General features: G+C 44.6%; 1 protein-coding gene and 3 non-coding genes across 4 annotated transcripts; all 4 read left to right on the top strand.

Moving 5' to 3' along the window:
- The first annotated feature begins 3174 nt into the window (after window positions 1–3174).
- Window positions 3175–14893, top strand: NCL (nucleolin). The gene is made up of 14 exons (XM_006082634.3): window positions 3175–3362; window positions 4542–4655; window positions 5816–6314; window positions 6708–6908; window positions 7017–7103; window positions 7295–7436; window positions 8211–8335; window positions 10289–10412; window positions 10921–11078; window positions 11598–11721; window positions 11956–12089; window positions 12599–12725; window positions 14094–14317; window positions 14418–14893. Exons 1-14 carry the CDS (start codon window positions 3345–3347, stop codon window positions 14492–14494), a joined length of 2154 nt encoding a protein of 717 aa, XP_006082696.1. The 5' UTR covers window positions 3175–3344; the 3' UTR covers window positions 14495–14893.
- LOC111828124 lies at window positions 7146–7215 on the top strand. The gene has a single exon (XR_002831913.1). It is a non-coding gene; the product is annotated as a small nucleolar RNA SNORD82 (small nucleolar RNA).
- Window positions 12210–12288, top strand: LOC111828132. The gene has a single exon (XR_002831922.1). It is a non-coding gene; the product is annotated as a small nucleolar RNA SNORD20 (small nucleolar RNA).
- Window positions 12779–12913, top strand: LOC111828120. The gene has a single exon (XR_002831909.1). It is a non-coding gene; the product is annotated as a small nucleolar RNA SNORA75 (small nucleolar RNA).
- Window positions 14894–25995: the final 11102 nt, after the last annotated feature.

The raw sequence follows: 25995 nt of genomic DNA, 5'->3' as shown, positions 1-25995 counted from the left end.
ACACCTCCACTGGGGCTGGGGGTGGAGCCTGCAACCGAGGTATGTGCCCTTGACTGGACTGGAACCCGGGACCCTTCAGTCTTGGGCTGACACTTTATCCACTGAGCCAAACTGGCTAGGGTTTTTTTGTTTTGTTTGTTTGTTTTTTAAATAATAGCCATCCTAACGGGTGTGAGGTATAAATGATCTTTTAAAAGTTCAGGTTTCTGAATTTGCAAGGCTGAGGTCCAGACCCTCAGCTACTTTCAACCTCACCTTCTTTCAATCCTCTGCACAGGAGGACAGATGGAGGACTGGACAGGAACAGAAGCTGAGGCCCAGGCGGGGAACAGTGGGGATTCAGGAAAGACAGTCCTTTGCTGGGAAGCCTGCTCCCACTCAGGCAAGGTGGCCATGGGCTGGGGTTAGACTGGAGGACCTAGAGCAGATGCCCTGTTCTCTGGAGTATCTGTGATACCACACTGTCTGGAATACCCACCAGAGTTCCTGGGACCTCCCTGGCTTATCCTGACATTCCTCCAACAACTCTAAGCCATCGTTCATGAATCAGCATTTACTGAGCACCAATCATTTGCTGACACTGTGAAAAGGATGAATTCCACCTGACCTCATGAAGCATACTCACCCATAACCCATAACCGTTGATTTAAAAACCAGGTGTGTGCAGTGTGGTGGATTATGCTACAGGTGTCAGGGAGGCTGGCTTTGGGGAGGCTGGTTCAGAGTTGCTCCATTGATCCAGGCAGGAAATGAAGGCTTAAATGGAAGTAGTGGCCAGAGTAGTGGACGGATCCCAAAAACATCCGAAGGCCAGGCCTTGGGAAGCCCCTGCTGTGGGAGTAGAGGGAGAGGTTGGGTCTAAGGTAACATCCGGCTCTTGGCACAGAGGGCTGGCTGCTGTGTCTCATTTAACGAGATACGAAAAATGGCAGTTCGGGTGGAAGAAGCTGTGACGTTCAGTCTGTGACGTTCTGAATGTGAAGAGTTACAGAACACCAAAGGGAGCTTTCTGGATCCCAGGAGGCAAGTTGTTCCTGGAGAGGAACACCATTTGGGCACCATGGGGGGGCGGGGGCAGCTCTCCACTGGGAGGTGGAGCCACGGCTGCTGCCAGAGAAGGTGCCCCAAGCAGAGGGCAGGAGGTAGGGGTATATACAGAAGGAGTTGAGACCACAGAGTCAAGGGCATTATCCAAGGAGGGAGCTTACAGGGTGGAGGAAGGGAAAGGAGGCAGGGGAAACGTTCCATGGAGGACACGGTCAAGGAAAAAGCCACAGAGAGGTGCAGAAAGAGAAGGTTCACAAGTGTCCTTTGGGCCTGCAACCAAGAGGGTGTTGGGGTCCTGAGAGGGACTGGCAGCAACTTTTCTCCTCTTCCCTGCAGCTTGCTCTGGTGAAGGACAAGAGAAGGAAAGGAGGAGGAGAGTGAGGGTGAGGGTGAGGGTGAGGCGGAGAGAGGCTCCCCTGTCCCCAGTGAAAGAACATTGTTTTTGAGCAGTGGTTCTCAACCTTCCTAATACCTCGACCCTTTAATACAGTTCCTCATGTTGTGGTGACCCCCAACCAGAAAATTATTTTCGTTGCTACTTCATAACTGTAATTTTGCTAGTTATGAATCGTCATGTAAATATCTGATATGCAGGATGTATTTTCATTGTTACAAATTGAACATAATTAAAGCATAGTGATTAATCACAAAAACAATATGTAATTATCTGTGTTTTCCGATGGTCTTAGGCGACACCTGTGAAAGGGTCGTTCGACCCCCAAAGGGGTCGCAACCCACAGGTTGAGAACCGCTGTTTTAGAGACTCCAGCTTCCCGGGCCTGGAGGGGACAGCTAAGGACCAGGGCTGTCTGCAACTCCACAGGTGGGAACACCGGGGGAGGTCTGCTTTCTCCCCGTGGAGTGGAAATGGGTAAATGCTGAGGGGGGGGGGGGGCGGGGCGCGGGGGAAAAAAAGTAAGTGAGATCCTGGAGAGAAGACAGGGAATAGATGCTGGGGAGATGGCAACCAGAGGCCAGATCCATTTGGAGCTCCTGGAAGTTTTCCGAGCTGCTGCCGAGCAGCACGGTTAGAAACCCCGGCCTGCGCATCGCAGGCAGGACTCCTCTCCAGCAGGGCCCGGCCTCCTGGAGGGAGAGGGGGAAGCTGACCAGGGGCTGGACTGGGAGGTGCAGCAGGGGAGTCAGGGGCGGTGACTCTGGCCCAGGACCCGTCCTCCTGCAGGCTCAGGGGTCCCTGGTCACTGCACAGTCGGGGAGCTGAGGGCTGAGCCCCGCGTCTCTGAGCTTCTCAGGCGCCTCCAGGAGGCCACGGCCAGGTCCTTTCACTGGCGCCCAAGGCCCGGTTTCCTCGTCCCTGGAAAGGGGTCGTCTGTGGTTGGCAGCAATTTCCTGCTTGTGTCTTAGGTCCCATTGGGCTTCTCAGCAATTCTATTAACCTTAGAACCAATTCCCTGCTTGAACTGTTTGTTTATTTTCAATCCTCACCTGGAGGTATTTTCCCCATTTCTCTTCAGAGATTGGAAGGGAGGGAGAGTGGGAGAGAAACATCAATGCAAGAGAGACACATGGATTGGTTGCCTCCCACACTAGCCCCGGCTGCCTTTATGCACAGCTCTCCGGAGGCAACTTTAGACGCGTGGCCCGGGCAGGAATCACCTGCAGACCCGGGGCTAAGGTGGGCCTCCCACTCTGGCGTTGTGAACCCAGGTCTCCGGCTCATCGAGGAAATATGGGCGAATTCCTTTCTCCATGGCAGCCGAGAGGCTAAGCATGAAGTGCGGGGCGGGGATATCGGAAAACTCTGCCGGAGTCGACAGGATCCCGACACACCCGGAGCAGAAGAGGGCCGGTATCCACGTCCCCCCGAGATCGACACACGCGGCGCCAAAAAATGTCCGTCCCAAGGCGCAGGCTCCGCGGAGGGGCGCTTCGGTCACCGCGCGCCCACCACCCAATCAACGTCGGCCTTGCACAAAGCGACCCTCCCCCCAGGCCGCCGAAACGGAATCTCCACCCTCTCCTCTGGCGGCTTTGGCCCGCCCACTCCTGCTCAGGCCCCGCCCCGCGACGTCCCCGATAGAGATTCGCAATTGGCTCGTGGGATGAGCGCAAACTCTGGTTGGTTGAAGTGGAGTCACGAGGGCACAGTCGTCGCCTTTCCAGAGGGGATTACTGGGCAGGCTCAGTCTTTCGCCTCAGTCTCGAGCTCTAGCTGGTAGCGAGACGTACGCGCTCCGGTTCTTCAGTACCAGCGGCCGCCATCGACGCCGTTTGGTTCCTCTGGGCACATCTGCGCCACTCACCCGCCACACACTCCACCCTCATAAGCCGCCGCCATGGTGAAGCTCGCAAAGGTAAGAGGCCTTCCTCGCGCAATCACGGACACCGAGGCCTATTTTCTGAGGAGCGCGCGCGCGGCGCCGCGAGGAGGAGGGCCTGCGCGCCGTCCCTGGCGCATTCGAGGGCGCCATGCTGCGGGAAGTCTCGCGTGAGCAGTGCGGAGGTCTCGCGTTTTTTGGGTACTTTTTTGGCGAGGTGGAGAGCTTGCAGGTGTTGCTGAAACGGCGTGGAAAGACCTCGGGACTGAGCGTAGTCCCGAAGGGGCGCTGCGCCTCGGTAGAGGGATGAGGCCAAACTCCTGGGACGGGTGCGAGCGGGACACCGCCTCCTGACGCACGTGCCTCGGCGGGCGGCCCGCCACGTGGGCCGTGCCGCGTGGGTCCTGGCGTCTCTGGAGGGGACCGTTCCGTGACGTGGGGAGCGGCGGGATTTCTTCATTTGGAGGCCCGCGGCCTATAGGATCTTAACTATGAGGTGGACCCCGGAAGGAGGCCCCGCCGCGTGCTCTCTGTGCCTGGCTGCGCGCACATGGTGGAGATGGCCCCACGTGGCCCTGGGGCGGGGTTTCCCCGGGAAAGGAAAATTGTAAGACCAATGGTCTTATGCTTAAAGACGTGATTTTTCTTTAATGTTGTCCTAATTTAATTTAAGAGGAGTGGTGGGATAAGGTGCCAGAATTTACTGAAGGCTTTTTTTCTCAAACTATTGGGGTGACATTGGTCAACATGAACCATATAGGTTTTAGGTGTGGGTTTCTATGTTACAAGATCTGTGTATTGCACCACGTGTTCACTATACAGTCAAATCTCATGTCACTATATGTTAGGACACCTCTACTGCCATCATCAAAGGGTTTTTTTAAGGTAGTTTTCCCCAGGTGAGGTTTTGAGTTGTTGGCATTAAAATGGTTCCATTGTAGGCTAGTGAGTATTAAGAAATTGTGCCTGATGTAAGAGTAGATTTTGGAAGTATAAATTTTAAAATGGGTGTGCTTAAGGCAATAGGAAGAGGGAGATGATTTCTTTGAAATTGTCTTTTTACCTAGGGTTGGTTTATGTTATTTGTAATTAACAGAATGAAAAGTGGGTTCTGAGAAAGGGAGATGACCATTGTACTATATGAAGAATGTGAGCAAAATGTGAGTGGCCTGAAATGTGGGAGGTGTAATGTGCTAATGACCGTGTCTGTTGTAGGCTGGTAAAAATCAAGGTGACCCCAAGAAAATGGCTCCTCCTCCAAAGGAGGTAGAAGAAGATAGTGAAGATGAGGAAATGTCAGATGAAGAAGATGAAAGCAGTGGAGAAGAGGTAATTATGTACAATTTAATGCAGAGTCATGTACAGTCGTGTTGTATGTGTGAGAATACTGGCAAAGGTAAGATTGTATTCCTTCATACATGCCTTATTGAAATGGTTGAGTGTCAAAATTACTGTAAGGCTAAGTATTTGGATGAGCTTGAGAGAAAAGATCTAGAGCCTCTTCCTCATGATGATGTATTAAATCATTTTTCCAGTTTCAACATGCTAGCCCCACATACTAGATGAGGAAACAGCCTGGACAGCTAGCTGTCTTGTATGTGGCGGTACTGAGCATTATATTCAGGTCTGAGATCAGTCTTACCAGATTCCTTTTCTAGCCGCCAAGCAGGTCTCTGTGTTTTTGTATGAGTTTTATAACACTAGTCACATTTTATAATGTCGTGGAGGGAGGAACGCCAGCTCCCTTTGTGCTGACAATGACACTCTGGTACTCCTGGCTACTGTTGCTTACTGTAAAGACTACAAGTCTTATTTTAACACATAACTTGATAAAACTGATGGTCAACAAGAAGTAACTTTGAGTGTGACTTGAATGTAGATAACGTTTTTATCAAGCTAACTGCTCACTCTTCATATTAATTTTGCAAGGACTGTCCAGCCTATTGATACTTATTTTATCTCTGGTCCTAATACTGAGCTTTCAGTGAACTTTATACCACCTCCCCAAATGATTTAATAACACTTAACAGAGCTTTTAGTTACAGAAATGAATTCATAATCCTTAAAACAACATATAACATTAGTTATCCTTGTCAGAAGAGGAAAAAAGTTGAGGCTTTAAAAAATCTTTCCTAGGGCCACACAGTAGCAGATGAGATCCAGACAGTCTATTTTTAGACTGCATTTGGGTACTTTTGGGTGAGGTGAAGAGCTTTGCCAAAGCCGAAGCAATTAGAATATGAGGTAAAGAAATTCACAAGTCTGGGTCCAGAGGTATTTGAAGTGTTAAGGGTTCATTATGATTGGATATTTTACCTGAAAATGAGGACTGATTTCATAGGTACAGAGGACATGTAACATGATGCTATAACTTAACTTACTATGTGGTCTTGAACCAGAGGTAGTGCCAGAATTTAGCACTCATTTATGTGGGAACCAATGCTCACTTTTTGAGTTTAAAAATAGACTCATTTTTATTTAATTTACAGATTATCATTCCTCAGAAAAAAGGCAAGAAGGCTACCACAACTCCAGGAAAGAAGGTGATGGTTTCCCCAACAAAAAAGATTGCCGTTGCCACACCAGGCAAGAAAGCAGTTGTCACCCCTGGAAAAAAGGCAGTGGCTGTGCCAACCCCTGGCAAAAAGGCAGCAGTTACACCAGCCAAAGCATTAGCCACACCTGGTAAGAAGGGAGGCACACCAGGCAAAGCATTGGTAGCAACTCCTGGTAAGAAGGGAGCAGCCATCCCAGTCAAGGGAGCAAAGAACGGCAAGAATGCCAAGAAGGAAGATAGTGATGAGGAAGATGATGATGACAGTGAAGAGGAGGATGACGATGATGAGGAGGATGAGGATGAAGATGAGGATGAAATTCAGCCAGCAGTGATGAAAGCTACTGCTGCTGCTCCTGCCTCAGATGATGAGGATGATGACGAAGACGAGGATGAGGATGAAGATGAGGATGAGGATGATGACGAAGAAGATGGTAAGGCGTTCTGTTGGTAGTCCTTGGGCTCTATTCTTGGTTGCAAAGTACATTAGGGGTGAGATCGTGGAGTGGGTGGGCAACATGCAGACATACTCCTTCCATGACACCATGGGGATTAGATAAAAATCCTCCCAGGGATTCTCCGTGCTGGTTGTATACTAGGGTGTTGGCCATGAATGATTGCCTGCCCCTGAGAAAATGTTTAACAGCACATTCTATGAGTAGTTTTCATAATATAGGGTTTTGCTTCCAAGTAATCTGTTAATTCTTGCTATAACTACTAAGCACAGTATTGTATTATGTATTTTTTTTCCCTTTAGATTTATCTGGAACTAATGTTGATTTGGGGATAAATCTTTTGAGTTTTTGACTAGGTAGCTTCTCTTTCAGACTCTGAAGAAGAACCAATGGAGATTACACCAGCCAAAGGCAAGAAAGCTCCTGTAAAAGCTGTTCCTGTGAAGGCTAAGAGCACAGCTGAGGATGAAGATGAGGAGGACGATGAAGAAGATGATGATGATGATGATGAAGAGGACGATGAAGATGATGAAGACGAGGATGATGAGGAAGAGGAGGAGGAGGAGGAGGAAGGTAATTGAGCTAGATTCTAAAGTGATTTGGTATGAGTTTTATTTAAAGAAGATACTGAATATGTGTGGCTACTTATGGATAACACAGATTGTTTGAAATTTTGTCCAGAGCCTGTCAAAGAAGCACCTGGAAAACGAAAGAAGGAAATGTCCAAACAGAAAGCTGCTCCTGAGGCCAAGAAACAGAAAGTGGAAGGTAACTTGTCAGAATGGAGAGGGGGAGGGATTTGCACTTAATAGCACAAGTGATGAACAAAAAAGGGACTTAATACTGAAACCTGATGTTACATTGCAGTATGCTGATGTGCTTGTATAGAAATTTATGTTGGAAATCAAATTCACCCCATACTTTATAAATCAGATTAATTTGAGTTAATTTTTTTGCAGCCACAGAACCGACTACGGCTTTCAATCTCTTTGTTGGAAACCTGAACTTCAGCAAGTCTGCTCCTGAATTAAAAACGGGTATCAGTGATGTTTTTGCTAAGAACGATCTTGCTGTTGTGGATGTCAGAATTGGTGTGTCGAGGTAGGTATGGGGAGTTAAGCCATTGTACTCCTGGGTCTGCTAATGCTTTTTTCCCTCCCTTTTTAGAACATTAGTACTTTACTCTTAAGCATGAATGTGTCTTCAAAGTTGAGACATTAATGAAGTGTTACTTAGATTATTAAATTGTATGACCTTCCCCAATTGGAGTTTCCATAATCTCCCTTAACTTTTGATATAGCACAAAATAATTTTTAATAAGCTATGAGTTTTTATTCTTAAAAATATTTAATTTAAAGCTATTAGATACAAAAAACCAGATAGGATTCTCCTACCTTGATGCTTTAACAAGTTCTTTTGTTAGCTGTTATGAGCAGTGTAGTTAATAAAAACAAACACATGCCCTAACTGGTTTGGCTCAGTGGATAGAGCGTCGGCCTGCGGACTGAAGGGTCCCAGGTTCGATTCCAGTCAAAGGCATGTACCTTGGTTGCAGGCACATCCCCAGTAGGGGGTGTGCAGGAGGTAACAGATCCGATGTTTCTAGCTCTCTGTCCCTCTTCCTTTCTCTCTGTGGAAAGTCAATGAAACATATTTTTTTTAAAAAGACAAACTCAGAGGTGGATCTGCATCAGGTCTTGGTACTTACACCTCAGTCTGTATCCCGAGTTTTCAGTCTTACTTAATTTTGCTAATAGAGTATGGTGCTTTTTAACTTAATCCGTTTGCCCCATCGCATTAGTGTTGCTGTTTGTTAATGAGGGGTCTTCTGTTTTTTTAAAAATAATTTTTATCCTTTGCCTTATCACCTTAAAGGAAGTTTGGCTATGTGGATTTTGAATCTGCTGAGGACCTGGAAAAAGCCTTAGAACTCACTGGTTTAAAAGTCTTTGGCAATGAAATTAAACTAGAAAAACCAAAGGGAAAAGACAGTAAAAAAGGTATGTATTGCTTTAGGTAACTGATACTGAGAGCTAATTCCTTCATTGATATATTTCTAGACTAATTGGCCAGGTTAAATAATTACCCCCCCCCCCCCAGTGTTGTGAGGATTAAATAAATTAGAATGTTAAATGTTTACAGTAGTGCCTAGCAGTATTTGCTGGTTCTAGAAATTCCTGAGTCAGCAAGCAAGAATGGACTAATAAAAAATAACTGTTTAGCTCTGGCCAGTGTGACTGAGTTGGTGAACATCATCCCATGCACCAAAAGGTTGACTGTTCAAATTCCCAGTCAGGACACATGCCCAGGTTGCAGGCTCGATTCCCCCAGTTGGAGGGGGGCGTGGGGTGGCAGGATGCGTGCAGGCCAATTGATGCCTCTTTTCCTAAATTTTAAAAAAACCTTCAAAAGAAATATAGCCTAGCCATCATGGTTCAGTCAGTGAGCGGTGACCTATGAACCAGGTGGTCAGGGTTCCATTCCTGGTCAGGGCATATACATGGCCAGGTTGTAGGCTTAAACCCCAATGTGGGGTGTGCAGGAGGCAGCTGATCAATGATTTTTATTATTAATGTTTCTAATCTCCCTCTCTGAAATCAATAAAAATGTATTTAAAAAATTATATAATTGTTTAGATGTACAGGCATACCCTAATATAGGGAGATCTTTCCTCACTGGAACTAGATCAAATCCTGACTATTTCTGTATCTTTCTTATACTTTGTCATGTTTCATGTGTGTTCATGACTCTTTTTTTAAGATTTTTAAATTGATTTTTTTTTTTTAAAAATATATTACTGCCGAAATATATTTGGCTCAGTGAATAGAGCGTCGGCCCGGGACTGAAGGGTCCCGGGTTCGATTCCGGTCAAGGGCATGTACCTAGGTTGCGGGCACATCCCCAGTAGGAGATGTGCAGGAGGCAGCTGATTGATGTTTCTGACTCTCTCCTTTCCTCTCTGTAAAAAATCAATAAAAAAAAATATATATATATTATTGATTTTTTTTACAGAGAGGAAGGGAGAGGGATAGAGAGCTAGAGACATGGATGAGAGAGAAACACTGATCAGCTGCCTCCCGCACACTCCCTACTGGGGATGTGCCCGCAACCAAGGTACATGACCTTGACCGGAATCGAACCTTGGACCCTTGAGTCCACAGGCTGACCTCTATCCACTGAGCCAAACCAGTTAGGGCTTAAATTGATTTTTGAGGGAGATCCATCAATCGGCCACCTGGAAGATCAAGCCCACGACCCAGGCTTGTGCCTTCGCCCAACCAACTGAGCCACACCAGCCAGTGCTGCTCATGACTTTAAATTAAAAATGCCCAGCTGGTGTGGCTCAGTGGTTGAGTATTGACCTATGAGCCAGGAGGTCATGGTTCAATACCCGGTGTGGGGTGTGCAGGAGGCAGCCAATCCATGATTCTTTCATCGTTGATGTTTCCATCTCTCTCCCTCTGCCTTTCTCTCTGAAATCAATAAAAATATATTTAAAAATATATATTTTGATTTCAGAGAGGAAGGGAGAGAGAGAAACATCAATGATGAGAAAGAATCCTTGATCACTGCCTTCTGCATGCCCCCCACTGGGGATCAAGTCTACAACCCAGGCATGTGCCCTTGGCCAGAATCAAATCCCGGATCCTTCAGTCCATAGGCTGATGCTCTCTACCCACTGAACCAAACCAGCTAGGGCGAAAATACATTTTTGAAACAAACTGCTAAGCACCTACTAGGTTGAGTTCCAAGTATCCAGCACATAGTTTGATGTTGGGTGTGACAGGAGCTTGTGTCTTGCTACTGCTGTATTGCCATACTATTGGTGTCTGTCTTGTACACTTATAGGACCCCAAATTATTAAACAGAACTTTTCTATTGGTCAGTATGTTGGAGGTAAGGAGAAAGGTCTTTTAACCCATCCAATTCATTTTGTGTTTTTTAAAATTTAGATCGAGATGCAAGAACACTGTTGGCAAAAAATCTGCCTTATAAAGTTACTCAGGACGAATTAAAAGAAGTGTTTGAAGATGCTATGGAGATCAGATTAGTCAGCAAGGATGGAAAAAGTAAAGGGTATGTTTTGTGTCTATCGGAATGTTAAGAGTTTTATAAATCAATGTGATTGTAATTTATAAAAGGAATGGCCCAACTTTCCTATGTGTGTGATTTGGGCAAATCTATAACCTGTGCCTTGATTTCTTATCTGTACAATCGGGAAATGTCTAATTTATAGTGATTTTAAAAGAGTTAATGTGAAAAAAGGATTACAAAATGTATAGTATATGCTTTGTAAGGAACGGCAATTATTTGTGTTAAAAATTAATATGATTGTCCAACCTTTATGGCTCAGTGATTGAGCGTCGACCTGTGAACCAGGAGGTCGCAGTTTGAGGCCAGCGGGTTGCGGGCTCAATCCCCAGTGTGGGGCATGTAGGAAGTGGCCAGTCAGATTCTCTCTCATCATTGATGTTTCTGTCTCTCTCTCCCCCTCTCTGAAATAAAAAAATATAATTTAAAAAAATTAATATGGTTTTAAAAATCAAGCAAATTCTTCCTTTTTTAAAAAAACACCCTTTTGCAGGATTGCTTATATTGAATTTAAGACAGAAGCTGATGCAGAGAAAACCTTGGAAGAAAAGCAAGGGACAGAAATAGATGGGCGATCCATTTCTCTGTACTATACTGGAGAGAAAGGTCAAAATCAAGACCATAGAGGTGGAAAGAACAGCACTTGGAGTGGTAAGAATTTATAGGCTTCCTATAGGGTTCTAGAATTGATGGAGCGAAATCCTTTGCATCTTTGAATTTGATATAAGATGACTGAGTGTAGATGTAGTTAAGCAAGTTATGCTTCTGTTTGTAATAGTAATTCTGTGTTTTGAATGAGAGCTATATGAAATCATTTTGCATTAGAACATAGACAAATTTAACTTCTTTGTATGTTTTATATTTTGAATGACTTCATGTACATTTTTAAAATTTTACTTAATGTAAATTTTAAAATTAGAGTTTTGTTCTAGGAAGATAGAGATCAGTAGTCAGCTTACACTTTTGAATAACAGGAAAGGAAGGAAGCCAGACATAACAGTTCATTATAGGTACTCAGTATATTGAGACACTCGGAATGGGATTCTATCTGCATCAACATTAGTATGTTAACTCTCCTAAGCACAAAAATTCTTAAGAACAAGATAGAGTTGTGACTGAAGTTGCGAACCACTGTTTCACAGTTTTAATTTGGCATCTCTTTATTTGTAGGTGAATCAAAAACTCTGGTTTTAAGCAACCTTTCCTACAGTGCAACAGAAGAAACTCTTCAGGAAGTATTTGAAAAGGCAACTTTTATCAAAGTACCCCAGAACCAAAATGGCAAATCTAAAGGGTATAGTAATTTGTATCTTTATGTTGTCAGTCATTGGCTGTAAGAGTGTTTTGAATAGATATAATCCTGTAACCCTGTCTGTTAGAAGCTGAATCATTTTTAGCTATACAAATCAGTATAAAATAAAGAGCCTCATTTATTTGCTTGAGGGGGGAGAAAAGGCTTATGGCATCAGATACGATTGCAGAGGAGCCATGAGCTTGGTAACTTATTCTAAATATTGTTCATCCTCAGGTATGCATTTATAGAATTTGCTTCATTTGAAGATGCTAAAGAAGCTTTAAATTCCTGTAATAAAAGAGAAATTGAGGGCAGAGCAATCAGGCTGGAATTGCAAGGACCCAGAGGATCACCTAATGCAAGAAGCCGTAAGTTACAATTACCAAGGTGTTGTGGTAATTACCAGGATAGCTCTCCTCAGTGCCATGCTTCAACTTGGGTCAGAACTAGAGGTGAACTTTTTTTTTCTGTTGCTGAGTAAATGGCACTGGATATGATGACTGATTATCTGAGAAATAATTGATGAAATACAAGAAAATTCCTCTAGATAGTCAAGTTCTGATCCAGCCACGTCAGCTCTGAGCAACAGATTTGCCTGTGGTTTACTGCCCTCTGTGGTGGTTGTAGCTACCTGCTTGAGATCTGTCTCACTTGTTTGGGTTGGCTCTCCTGCCTGCTTTGGTGGTCAAAGTAGACTTGAGATAGCAGTTGATTTAAGCCCTTTGATTTCATTAAATATTAGTTGTCTAAGATTACCTTTTTCTCATAGAGACACTTGAGGGTTCTGATACAACAAGCATTCTTGGCTAGTGGTCATTCTAAACATTACATAAATCCATGTCATCATTATGAATGATTATTTTTTGTTCTTCCCCAGAGCCATCCAAAACTCTATTTGTCAAAGGTCTGTCTGAGGAGACTACGGAAGAGACATTGAAGGAGTCATTTGATGGCTCTGTCCGGGCAAGGATAGTCACTGACCGGGAGACGGGCTCTTCCAAAGGGTAAGGTGCAATAGGGTACAGTGTCCACTGAGTGGGGACCTCTCATCCAATGTGTCTTCTCAATGAGCTCCTTTCTGTCGCTCTGTGGCAGTTTATGGATTCGCACGAGAAGAAGAGACAATTCACAGAGCTAGCATTATTTTGCCTCCTGTCTTCAGAGGTATATTCTGCTGTTTTGTGAGACATTTTTGCATTTAGGCCAGGGGTGGGCAAACTTTTTGACTCGAGGGCCAGAACAAAAGCATGGATGGAGTGTTTGTGTGAACTAATATAAATACAAAGTAAGCATCATTACATTAAAGGGTACGGTCTTTTTTTTTTTAGTTTTATTCATTTCAAGCGGGCCGTAGTTTGCCCACGACTGATTTAGGCTGTCAGTAAACCCAGTTTCAACTTTGTGGAGAGAGCTACTCTTGCCACTTTGGTCTTTTCTCAATTGAGCAAGGCTACTTTCTAGGGGATCGATGTCCAATATGTGAGTCAAACCTCAGTTCTTGAATGTCTCCCATCTCAAACAGTTCTGTTCTTCACCAACTTGTTCACAGAAAAAAATATTTCTAATAACAAAACTGCAGTTCTAGGCCCTTTCATCTAGACCTGATAACCCTTTTATGCTGATACATTAGCATGACAAAAAGTATCTCTCAGGCCACAAAGGGGAGAGAATGTAAATCAGTTTTCCTCTAAACTTCTAGTTGTTAGCATCTCAGGAAGTTGTGCTGTGAATATTTTTGTGTGTTTTGCTGGTGAAATGGAAGCTTAGCATAATTTTAAAACGAGTGCTGATGTTGCTGTGTGAAAGTGCTGGAAAAACAATGGTCACAGGAAATTGGAGAGATAGAAAAACTGTTGTTGATTTGGATAAATGAAAAGCAGCTGGCTGAGGCCATGATCCCTGAGAAAGAAGATGCTGCACCAGTGGAACGTGTGCTGAAAGTGATTTAAGGCTAGTTAAGGCTGAATCAACCCATGAACCAGTAGGTCACGGTTCCATTCCTGATCAGGGCACATGCCTGGGTTGTGGGCTTGATCCCCAGATCCTCTCTGATCATTGATGTTTCTATCTCTCCCTCTCCCTTTGTCTCAAATCAATAATAAAAATATATATTAAAATAAGTAAATAAAGCCAGTAGGGGTGGTTCCATAAAAGTAAGAAGAAATGTTTGTTTATATAAAACAATATGTTAGACATGTATTATGTATAAGAAAGGTTAAAACGGAATCATTTAGTGGTCTGGAATGGATTCAATTGACATTTCTAGTGGGAAAATGATTCCATTTTTGAAGAACCTTCTGGGATGAATGAAGTTAGAGTGTATTTTCCATATATCTTTGCTTTATAATGGATAATTTTATTTGGTGTTTTAGGTTTGGTTTTGTAGACTTCAACAGTGAGGAAGATGCCAAAGCCGCTAAGGAGGCCATGGAAGATGGTGAAATTGATGGAAACAAAGTTACTTTGGACTGGGCCAAGCCTAAGGGTGAAGGTGGCTTCGGGGGTCGTGGTGGAGGCAGAGGTGGCTTTGGAGGCAGAGGCGGTGGCAGAGGAGGCCGAGGTGGATTTGGTGGCAGAGGCCGGGGAGGTTTTGGAGGTAAGGATCATTGGGGTCCGCATCAGTGGTCACTATCACTGGGGGAGGGAGACCTGGCAGCTTTGCACCTGTTCTTTAATGATGTCTTCCCTTCCTTCAGGTCGAGGAGGCTTCCGAGGAGGCAGAGGAGGAGGGGGAGACCATAAGCCACAAGGAAAGAAGACGAAGTTTGATTAGTTTCTTCTATCCCTGTCTTTCCCTCTTCCATTTGAAAAAGAAAGGACTCTGGTGTTTTTACTCTGTTACCTGATCAATGACAGAGCCTTCTAAGGACATTCCAAGACAGTATACAGTCCTGTGGTCTACTTGGAAATCCATTTAGATAACATTTCAAAGGAGATAACCTGTTGGTTTTGACTGGATATTCGTATAAACTTTTTAAAGAGATGAGTGGTAGAGCTAACCCTTATCTGTAAGTTTTGAATTTATATTGTTTCTTCCCGTGTACAAAACCATTTTTTTCCTACAAATAGTTTTTTTGTGTGTGTTGGGATATAAAGGAAAGCAGAATGTTTTATCATGATTTTGCTTCAGCAGCTATGGGACAAATTAAAAGTCCTAAACTCTGGTGCCAGACTTGTACTTCCTAGAGTGTTTCTCCTGGAATATTGTTGAAGGTGGAGCATGGTAAACCCACTTCAGATCCATCCCACCCCTGATGAAAATGCTTGGTGCTTAGGTTTCAAATGCTCCAGCCACAAGTTTGGTGAAATGGAAGTTTCCTCTGGCTTCTTGGGAGGCCAGCGTGTTCTGACAAGCTCGGGAAAGAGGAACAGGAGCCCTTTGGTTAGGCCTCCTTTAGATACACGCTGAGAGTATGGATTCTGGAATAGTCAGTGACTAATGTCGGATGGATGGACCAATGGGGACTGTGAGGCTGGGGAAGAAGCTACCAGTTCAATAGATGATGGACCTGGTATTTTTTGGTCTATCTTCCAGCAACCTTAGGTGGAGCTATAAGAAAGGTCTTTGGTTTTGCACTATGTGCAGTACCCAGACATTCTAACTGACTTATTAAACATTCCCTGCCCCTGTTATACACACACACACACACTTTTGTTAGAAGTTAAAGGGCTGATGAGATGTCTAGGGTCAAGGGACTGACATGATACATTTACTTGAAAAATGGTGCCCCAGCCCAGCTGATGTGGCTCAATGGTTGAGTGAAAATGTATGAGCCAGAGGTCACAGTTCAATTCCTGGTCTGGCACATGTTGGAGTTGCAGGCTTGATCCCCAGTAGGGGGCATGCAGGAGACAACTGACCAATGATTCTCATGTTTCTCCCTCTGAAATCAAGGAAAAGTTTTAAAGTACCCCCGGTGACAGCTGAGTTTTTAAAAAACATATTTTGATTTCAGAGAGGGAGTAAGGGAAACATCAATGATGAGTGAATCATTGATCAGCTACCTCCTGCATGTCCCCTACTGGGGACTGAACCTGCAACTCATGTGCCCTTGATTGGAATTGAACCTGGGACACCAGTCTGCAGGCCGATGCACTATCCACTGAGCCAAACAGGCTAGGGCACAGCTGAGATTTTTTAAATCGGCCAACTCTTAAAAGCAGGTGGACTTAACTACCTGGTTACTAATCAGACAAATAAAAATGCAATACTGGTAGAATTCAATAAACTTACAAGGAAACCAACCTAAAAGGTAAGTGGGTAGTTGTAGTTTTTTTTTTTTTTTGCTGGTGGGATGTGGAAATCTAAGCCATGTGGCACATCAACTGCTTACCAGTCCTGTTCCAAGTACTAAGGACTTAAGAGCAAGACAAGTCTTGCTTTTGAGGGATGGCAGTGCTAATGAAAGTGGTGCTGCCAAGGGAGGTCTGTCCTGATAGGGAAACCAAAATGAGCTGGGAGCCAGTGTTTTCCTAGACTAAAAGTTACAATTATTCCAAGCATGTCATGGTTAAATCTCAAAAGGCTGAGTGGAGTTAGAATTGAAATATCAAAAATTGTTTTGTTAATGGTGCTTAATCCCTCCTAAACTGTCATGGGCCGATGAGGGGTCTTTGTGGGCCTCCAGGGACCCATCAACATTGCCTCGGGCCTTCTCCCAAGCAGATGCTTGGCTGCTTTGCTCAACTATTGACAGGCCTAAGAGTGTAATAGGCAATTTGGGAATCTAGGAGCATGAAGTAGGATTGCAACTAGCTCAGGCCCAATAGTCAGTGCTTATTCAATGCTTGTCTGACTTGGAAACTTGGAGTAGGGTTTTGGGGGCTTACCTTGTTGAAGGGAAGGTAAAGAAGGCTAGAGCCTGACCTGATAATTGCAAGAGGAGGTCTTGGCTGCTAGGGTAGGGCCTGTACTATAAGATACCTGTCCTGCCATTAGAGTTGGTCTCTGATAGATAAATGCTGATACCGTGTCCTCAATATGGGCAGGAAAGTTAAGGTTCTTCGTGCTACTTCCTTCCCATTAAGGGATGGAAACAGTCCAATCCTGTTAACTCCAGAGGTATGCTGGTTTAAATGAAGATGAGGGTGGAAGCCCAGCCAGCGTGACTGGTTAAGCTTTGACCTATGGAACCAAGAGGCCACGGTTAGATTCCCCGTTAGGGCACATGCCCAGGCTGAGGGCTCAATTCCCAGTGGGGGTGTGCAGGAGGCAGCAGATTAATGATTATCATCATTGATATTTCTATCCCTCTCTGAAATAAAAGTATTTTCTTTAAAAAAGGTGAGGATGGAGCGTGATTACCCTGCAGGGCTGGAGAGGAGTGCTAGGGCTTGCATTTAGGGTCAAGCCCTGTAAACATCCCAGGTCTTCCTGATACTTGTCTGGTTTCTGATTTGGTGGGTTGGGTGAGGACTTGGTGCCATTTTAGAAAAGCAGTCCTTTTCAGGAAATGGTTGCTACTTTTGTCATTTTTCCAGCAGGTGGCAGCATATCCACAAGGATGTGGAGACTCGGGGGAACCCTGAAGATTAGGCCAGTGGATCTTGAACTCAATACTCTCAGATTAGTGACAGGGCCTGGGAATCTGCAGGAAGTCCACTCAAGACACTTTGAGAGATATTGCAGAAGCCCCTAAGTCAGCCCTAACCGGTTTGGTTCAGTGGATAGAGCGTCAGCCTGTGGATTGAAAGGTCCCAGGTTCGATTCCGATCATGTACCTTGGTTGCGGGCACATCCCCAGTAGGAGGTGTGCAAGAGGCAGCTGATCAATGTTTCTAACTCTATCCCTCTCTCTTCCTCTCTGTAAAAAATCAAAATATATTTAAAAAAAAAAAAAAGCAAGCCCCTATGTCAGTGATGGTGAACCTTTTGAGCTCGGCGTGTCAGCATTTTGAAAAACCCCAACTTAACTCTGGTGCCGTGTCACATATAGAAATTTTTTGATATTTGCAACCATAGTAAAACAAAGATTTATATTTTTGATATTTATTTTATATATTTAAATGCCATTTAGCAAAGAAAAATCAACCAAAAAAATGAGTTTACCCTAACCGGTTTGGCTCAGAGGATAGAGCATCGGCCTGCGGACTCAAGGGTCCCAGGTTCAATTCCGGTCAAGGGCATGTACCTTGCTTGCGGGCACATCCCCAGTAGGGGGTGTGCAGGAGGCAGCTGATGTTTCTCATTGATGTTTCTGGCTCTCTGTCCCTCTCCCTTCCTCTCTGTAAACAATAAAAAAATATATTTTTTTAAAAATGAGTTCGCATGTCACCTCTGACACGCGTGTCATAGGTTCGCCATCACTGCCATAAGTGGATTCCAATTGGATCCAAGAACTAAAATGCATAGAATGTTTCTGTGCTCTTTCTCTGCGTTACCCTTTTATCTATGGTCTACTATCTCCTTGTATCTCGATTTCTGTCTCTCCTCAGCTTTAAGAAGTGCCCAAATCTTTCTTCTTCCAAAAAGAGGTTGTCCCCTGGCCCTCCCTCCACCAAGCTATTTCCCTCTTCCTTTCATTGCCAATACCACAATCTGGCTCTCAGCATTGTGGCTTCAGTCCTCATATCCCTACCCCTCGTGCTCATTAAGAGTGCCGATCAAAGGCTGCAAATCAGCGATCAGTCTTTCCTCCAGTTTATGGCTTCCCTGGAGAATCTGACAGATGATCCCTCCTTGCCTGAAACCCCCTCTCCTCCACCCTTTAAAGATGGACTGACACACCAGAGTGGTGGCTCTGTGACAGCAGGCTGAGGTGGAAAGGGAAGGAAAATAAATCCTGGGATTAGGGCCTATCTCAGCAAACTGATTTTCACCAATTAATGGATATGAACCAATGGCTGTTCCTTATAGGCCAGGTAACCTGTAATGGCAGAAGACAGCCCTAGAGGGTTCATTGCTGGTCCCTCTACATGGAAACATGAACATGTTCCTGGCAAACTGAATGAAGGCACTTTGTTTTGTTCACTATTCTGTCCTATGGGTGTAGAACAGTACCTGACACATACCAGGTACTCGGTGATGAATGAAGGAACCCTGGAGAAACTGCTTCCCTTGACTGCAGGGAACCCTATGGTGGCAGTGGGAGAGGACCTTAGGGCCAGGGATTCCTAATGTATAAAGTTCTTACATTTTTGTGTTGGGAATGTTTGGGGAGTCTGGTAAAACCTTTGAACCCCTCTTAGAATAAATGTCTTCAAAATTATTTTTAATCTTCACCAAGGACATTTTTTTTTCCCTGAGAGGAAGGGAGAAAGAGAAAGTGAGACATCAATGAGAGAGAGGATGGTTGCCTCTGTACTGCCCCAACCAGGGGTTAAACCCACAATGTAGGTATGTGCCCTGATCGATGATTGAACCTGGAACCTTTTGCTGTATGGGAGGATGCTCCAACCAACTAAGCCACCCAGCCAGGTCTCAAAATCATTAAAAAAAAAATTACAAGGGGAAACTATTAGAATAGTTACTTAAATATTTAAGAACAGCTTTTGTGATAGAATCGTATGTATTGATGCATTAGATAAAATGTATTGACATTTAAAATACTGTTAGAGAGTTGGTTCTGATAATGGTGGACTGGCTTCTAACAGACTAACCCTTCTGCTGATAATTATAAACTCTGGACAAAACTTTTGGAGATGTTGAAGGACAAACAATACCAGAAGCTGAAGCAGACACTATCCTTGAAATAAGGACAGTAGGTGAGATTCATGCTTAGCCTGTAGTTGTGTTTTCAGGTGTCAAAATTCTCTTTGCAAAGAAATTGATAGAGTGTTTTGTTTCTGTGCCCTAGGTAAAGTGCTTCCCCAGCACTTGATCTTTGCAAGGCTGTTCTTGGCTCTATTTTCTTCTATGTCAGCGGTTCTCAACCTGTGGGTTGCGACCATCGGAAAACACATATAGCATATCAGATATTTACATTACGATTCGTAACGGTAGCAAAATTACAGTTACAAAGTAGCAACGAAAATGATTTTATGGTTGGGGTCACCACAACATGAGGAACTGTATTAAAAGGTCACGGCATTAGGAATGTTGAGAACCACTGTATGTGGACAGCACTACCAAGAAACCTTGTAGATTTTCTAGGAGATCAAAATGGTTGTTTCAGAACTTCAAATGGGAAGACATCTCATTTAGATGGTTAAAAGTATCCACCAAATAAGGTAACCTAAGAATACAGTTTTTTTCTTCAGAGTCTTTCCAGAAGTGGGCTTTCTCCCTCTTTCAGAAAAAGACTTCTGCTGTCAGTCTGAACAAATGCCTTAGAACTTGTCCTTCAAAAGTCACTAAGAAGCACTTCAAATGACTGTTTTCCCATTTCCTGATAAACTTTTTTTCAAATGCAATGATTGAGAGACCTGCTTCTGATAAAGTCGATGACTTTTAGAAATGTTAACAAAACATCTTTTAGGATGTTGGAAAAGTCTTTGTTGCCCATGCACATCTATGTAAAATGACAAGGGGAGCTTTCTTTATCGCTAAATTTGCAAATTCAGTTTTGCAGGAGGCTCATCTGCTCAGAGAATGAACCTTTCTATTCAGGCAAAGTTTTATTTGGCAAAAAACCTTTTTACCACTTCCAAAATGTTGACAGCCTTTGTAGTTTCCAAAGGTGATTTACAAAGTAAGAATTCTTGGGTAGCGTCAGCATGCCCATAATGAGCAAAAGCCTCTTTGGGGAATAATGAGGCTGCTGTTTCCTGAAAGACCTACTTTAAAATCCTATATAATAAAAGGCTAATATGCAAATCGACCAAATGGCAGAACAACCGGTCGCTATGATGCGCACTGACCACCAGGGGGCAGATGCTCAATGCAGAAGCTGCCCCCTGGTGGCCAGTGTGCTCTACGGGGGAGTGCCGCTCAGACAGAAGCTGGACTCACGGCTGGTGAGCACAGCGGCGGTGGAGGGAGCCTCTCCTGCCTCTGCGACAGCGCTAAGGACCCCTTGGGGGATGTCTGCCTGCTGGCTTAGGGGTCCTGGACTGCAAGAGGGCTCAGGCCAAGCTGAGGAACCCCCCTCCAGTGCACAAATGTCATGCACCAGGCTTCTAGTGTTAAAATAAATGTCATCTCTTCTACTACACATTACATCATTTGATGGGGGAACTGCTTCCAATGTTTTCTTTTGACTCAATCCAGAAAGTGGCTCCATAATTTGTGTCCATGTCCTGACACTCTGACATGGGAGATTTTCTTTGGCTTCTGGTAAGCAATCTTAGAGGATGCTTTCATAAAAGCTTCTCGTGAAATAGCCAATCCAAGTGTTGGAAGTGTTCCAGCTTCTTTGAATTGAGCTTTTCTCACATAAAACCCCTCTTCATCTCTATGCATTTTTAGGACATATCATGCCCTTTCTGTTTTGCTGGTTTCATTCTTCCATTCACAAAAAAATTTCAGCACAAAAATACCTGGCTTTTGTATCCTGTTATGTTCATTATTCAAAGTGAAACTGGCCCGGCTGTTGTGGCTCAGTGTTTGAAAGTCGACCCATAAATGAGGTCACCAGTTCAATTCCCAATTAGGGCAAATGCCTGGGTTGGGAGCTCCATCCCCAGTAGGGGCCTGCAGGAGGTATCTGGTAGATGTTTCTTTCTCTCTACCCTCTCCCTTCCTCTTTCTAAATCAATAAAAATATATTTTAAAAAACAACAAAAAGCTCTGACTGGTTTGGCTCAGCAGAAAGAGCGTCGGTCTGCGGACTGAAGGGTCCCAGGTTCGATTCCGGTCAAGGGCATGTACCTTGGTTGCGGGCACATCCCCAGGAGGGGGTGTGCAGGAGGCAGCTGATCGATGTTTCTCTCTCATCGATGTTTCTAGCTCTCTATCCCTCTCCTTTCCTCTCTGTAAAAAATCAATAAAATATATTAAAAAAAACAAACCAAAAAAACCCAAAAAGTGAAACTGAATAATAGTCATTTTTTAAATGTTTTTTTTTTTTTAAATTGATTTGAGAGAAAGGGAGAAGGAGAGATGGAAACATCAATGAGAGAGAAACATCAATTAGTTTCCCTTGCACTCCCCCTAATAGGGATTGAACCTGCAACCCGGGCCTGTGTCCTGACTAGGAATCAAACCAGCAACCTCTTGGTGCATGGGTCGATGTTCAACCACTGAGCAACACCAGCCGGATTGTGATGGTCTTTTTTTTTTTTTAATAATATATTTTATTGATTTTTTATAGAGAGGAAGGGAGAGAGATAGAGAGTTAGAAACATCGATGAGAGAGAAACATCAATCAGCTGCCTCCTGCATACACCCCCCCTGGGGATGTGCCCGCAACCAAGGTACATGCCCTTGACTGGTATCGAACCCGGGACCCTTCAGTCCGCAGGCCGACGCTCTATCCACTGAGCCAAACCGGTCAGGGCTGTGGTGGTCTTTTGAATGTGTCAACCTGACTAGGCTACAGTCCCTAGTTCTTCCATCAAACACTAATTTAGGCATTGCTTGGGAACTGGCAATGGGGGAAATTCTGAGGCAGGTGGCCTGGATTACGGATGGGAAGTCAAATATGCTGCCCTCCCACCAACCACCATGCACTCCCCCTGCAGACTCCACTCGTTCTTTTTTTTAAAATATATTTTATTGATTTTTTTTACAGAGAGGAAGGGAGAGAGAGAGAAACACCGATGAGAGAGAAACATCGATCAGCTGCCTCCTGCACACTCCCTACTGGGGATGTGCCTGCAACCAAGGTACATGCCCTTGACCGGAATCGAACCTGGGACCCTTCAGTCTGCAGGCTGACGCTCCATCCACTGAGCCAAACTGGTTAGGGCTCCAGTGGTTCTTAAGGTGCTTGGAACAACTGTGGCTAAACTGACTTCTGACTGGTCACTTGCTTTTGGTTCTCCCTACTGGGAACTGTGTGAAAAGGGATATCCTGAGCCACATTCTGTTCCTTTTGAATATGTTGACTGAACCTGGTCAGAATTGCATAGAGAACTAAAGGACCAAGAATAGCCCAGAGTCCCCCATTCATCCGGACTATAGATTGATGCGGGGGTTCAAGCTAACTGCAGTGAATTACGCAGTGAGCAGCATATGAGAATGCAGAGACAGAAAGTAGACACTCTCAGGGAGCTTGGCCGTGAAGGTCAGAGTAGATAGCAGTAGCTGAAGAGGATTATAGGATTGAAGGAGAGGTTTTGTTTTTGTTTGTTTTTAATATATGAGAAACTTGAATCCATTTAGGTGACCATTGAGAAGGTCTCAAATAGGCGGGTGCATAGGAAGCATGGAAATAGACCCAACTGTACCTGAGAATCTATACTAATAAAAGCCTAGGTGGCCCTTGCGTGACGCTCTCATGTAATCACAAGATGGCTGCCCCCACGTCGTCACAAGATGGCAGCCACAAGATGGCCGGTAGGGAAGGACAATTGTGGGCGATCGGGCCGGCAGGGGAGCAGCTAGGCATCAATTGGGCCGGCAGGGGAGTGGTTAGGGGGCGTTCAGGCTGGCAGGCAGAAGCGGTTAGGGGCAATCAGGCAGGCAGGCAGGCAGGCAGGCAGGCAGGCTAGTGGTTAGGAGCCAGCAGTCCCGGATTGTGAGAGGGATGTCCAACTGCCAGTTTAGGCCTGATCCCACATCCCCTGAGGGGTCCCAGATTGGAAAGGGTGCAGGCTGGGCTGAGGGACCCCCCCCCCATGCACGAATTTCGTGCACCAAGCCTCTAGTCTATACTAATAAAAGGGTAATATGCTAATTAGACTGGATCAGCCAGACATCTTCTGGACGTCCAACTTCCGGACAAAACCACTGTGGTGGAGGTGGTTAGGGGCGATCAGGCCAGCAGGGGAGCAAGCAGTTAGGGGCAATCAGGCCGGCAGGGGAGCAAGCGGTTAGGGGTGATCAGGCCGGCGGGGGAGCAAGCAGGGGCAAGATCAGGCTGGCATGGGGGAGCAAGCAGTTAGGGGTGAGATCAGGCCGGCGAGGGAGCAGTTAGGGGTGATCAGGCAGGCCAGTAGAGGCAGATAGGGGCAATCAGGCAAGCAGGCAGGTGAGCGGTTAGGAGCCTGAGGTCCCGGATTGTGAGAGGGATGTCCAACTGCGGGATCGGGCCTAAAACGGCAGTCAGATATCCCCCAAGGGGTCCCACATCCCCTCATTTCCAGGATCTTCCTGTCCTTTCCTCTCCCAGCTCCTTCAATGCTTCCACATTGGAGAGGGTGCAGGCTGAGCTGAGGAAAGCCAGTGCTGGCAGCCTGGGGAAGGAAGGCCTACTCTTACATGAATTTTGTGCATCAGGCCTCTAGTTCAGTATATAATAAACTTTGCACTTTGGATTGGTGGAGGAAAGACAGACTGGTGTGAGAACAACTGGATAACCACCTGCCTGGAGAAATATTGTGTTAGCACTTCGTGCCTTATATTAAAATAAATTTTAGGTGGATCAAAGGTATTGATATGAAAAGTGAAATATAAAATACTAGGGAAAAAAATAAAGTAAAATACTAGAAGAAAACATGAGAAGTGACAAATATTTTCACAGCATATGAGATAAATGTCTGTGATGAAGCCCTTCTACAAATAATTTAAATAGACAAATAAGGCAATAGAAAAATAGACAAAGGTTTTGAACAACCCTTTCTCATAAAAGGAAATACAAATGACTCATAAACACATGAACCAATGTGACCTTATTTGGGGTAATAGAAATACAAATTAAAACTACAACAGTATACACCTTTTCTTACCTGTTAGATATGCAAGGATCACCATGTTTGCTAACATACTTTTGGCAAGAGGGGCTCCCTGTGTGTTGCTCTAGTGCAGTGGTTCTCAACCTTCCTAATGCCACGACCCTTTAATACAGTTCCTCATGTTGTGGTGACCCCCCAACCATAAAATTATTTTCATTGCTACTTCATAACTGTAATTTTGCTACTGTTATGAATCGTAATGTAAATATCTGATATGCAGGATGTATTTTCATTGTTATAAACTGAACATAATTAAAGCATAGTGATTAATCACAAAAACAATATGTAGTTATATATGTGTTTTCCGATAGTCTTAGGCGACCCCTGTGAAAGGGTCGTTCGACCCCCAAAGGGGTCGTGACCCACAGGTTGAGAACCGCTGCTCTAGTGCATGGATTTAGTACAATTTCTAGGGAGAGGGAAAGTTGGCAAATAGCTGTCTGTTATGGGCTGTGTACCCTCAAAATTCAAACAGATTTTAATATGTTGAAATCCTAACACCCAGTACCTCAGAATGTGATGGTGTATGGAGGTAGGGTCTTTAAGGAGGTAATCAAGTAAAAATAAGGTCATTAGGTGGGTTCTACTCCAATATGACTGGTGTTCTTACAAGAAGAGGGAATTAGCCGAAACCGGTTTAGCTCAGTGGATAGAGCGTCGGCCTGCGGACTGAAAGGTCCCAGGTTCGATTCCAGTCAAGGGCATGTACCTGGGTTGCGGGCACATCCCCAGTAGGAGATGTGCAGGAGGCAGCTGATTGATGTTTCTCTCTCATCGATGTTTCTATCTCTCTCCCTTCCTCTCTTTTAAAAAAAAAAAAAAGAAGAGGGAATTAGACACAGACACAGAGGGAAGACCATCTTCAGACACAGGGAGAGATGGCATCTGCAAGCCAAGAAGAGAAGCCCCAGAAGAAACCAGCCCTGCTGACACCTCCATCTCAGACTTCCAGCCTCCAGACTGTGCATAGATTCATTTCTGTTATTTAAACCACTCAGTCTGTGGTACTTCGCCATTGCAGCCCTAGCTGACTAATGCATTATCAAACTTTAAATTGGCCTGGAAATGTGACTTGTAGGAATTTCTGTTACAGATAGGATAGCCCATGAGCTCATGAGCATGTACAAGGATATGCAAGCAGTATTGTTTGTATCAGTCCAGGTTTAAACAGGAAAATGGAAGCCATTCTAGGTATTTTGAGTAGAAAGAGATTAATAGAGGGAATTAGAAGCTGGTAGAAGCATTGAAGGAGCTGGGAGAGGAAAGGTATGAGCTCCTAAAGGGATACCTGAAACCAGCAGCCGGTGTGGCTCAGCTGGCTGGGTGTAGTCCTGTGCACCTAGGGATTGCTGGTGTGATTCCCTGTCAGGGCACATGCCTGGGTTGTGAGGGCTTGATCCCTGGTAGTGGGTGTGCAGGAGGCAACCAGTCGATGTTATGTGCTCACATCAATGTTTCTCTCTCTCAAAATCAATTTAAAAATCTTTTTTTATATTAAAAAACAACAACCCCAAATATATCACCTTGAATTTTTTTAAAACGCATACTACCTTTGCTTTA

This window comes from Myotis lucifugus, unplaced genomic scaffold (assembly GCF_000147115.1).
Source record: "Myotis lucifugus unplaced genomic scaffold, Myoluc2.0 scaffold_3, whole genome shotgun sequence".
Lineage (NCBI taxonomy): Eukaryota > Metazoa > Chordata > Mammalia > Chiroptera > Vespertilionidae > Myotis > Myotis lucifugus.
The sequence above is the reverse complement of the archived record's forward strand: the minus strand, read 5'-3'. Positions and strand labels throughout refer to the sequence as shown.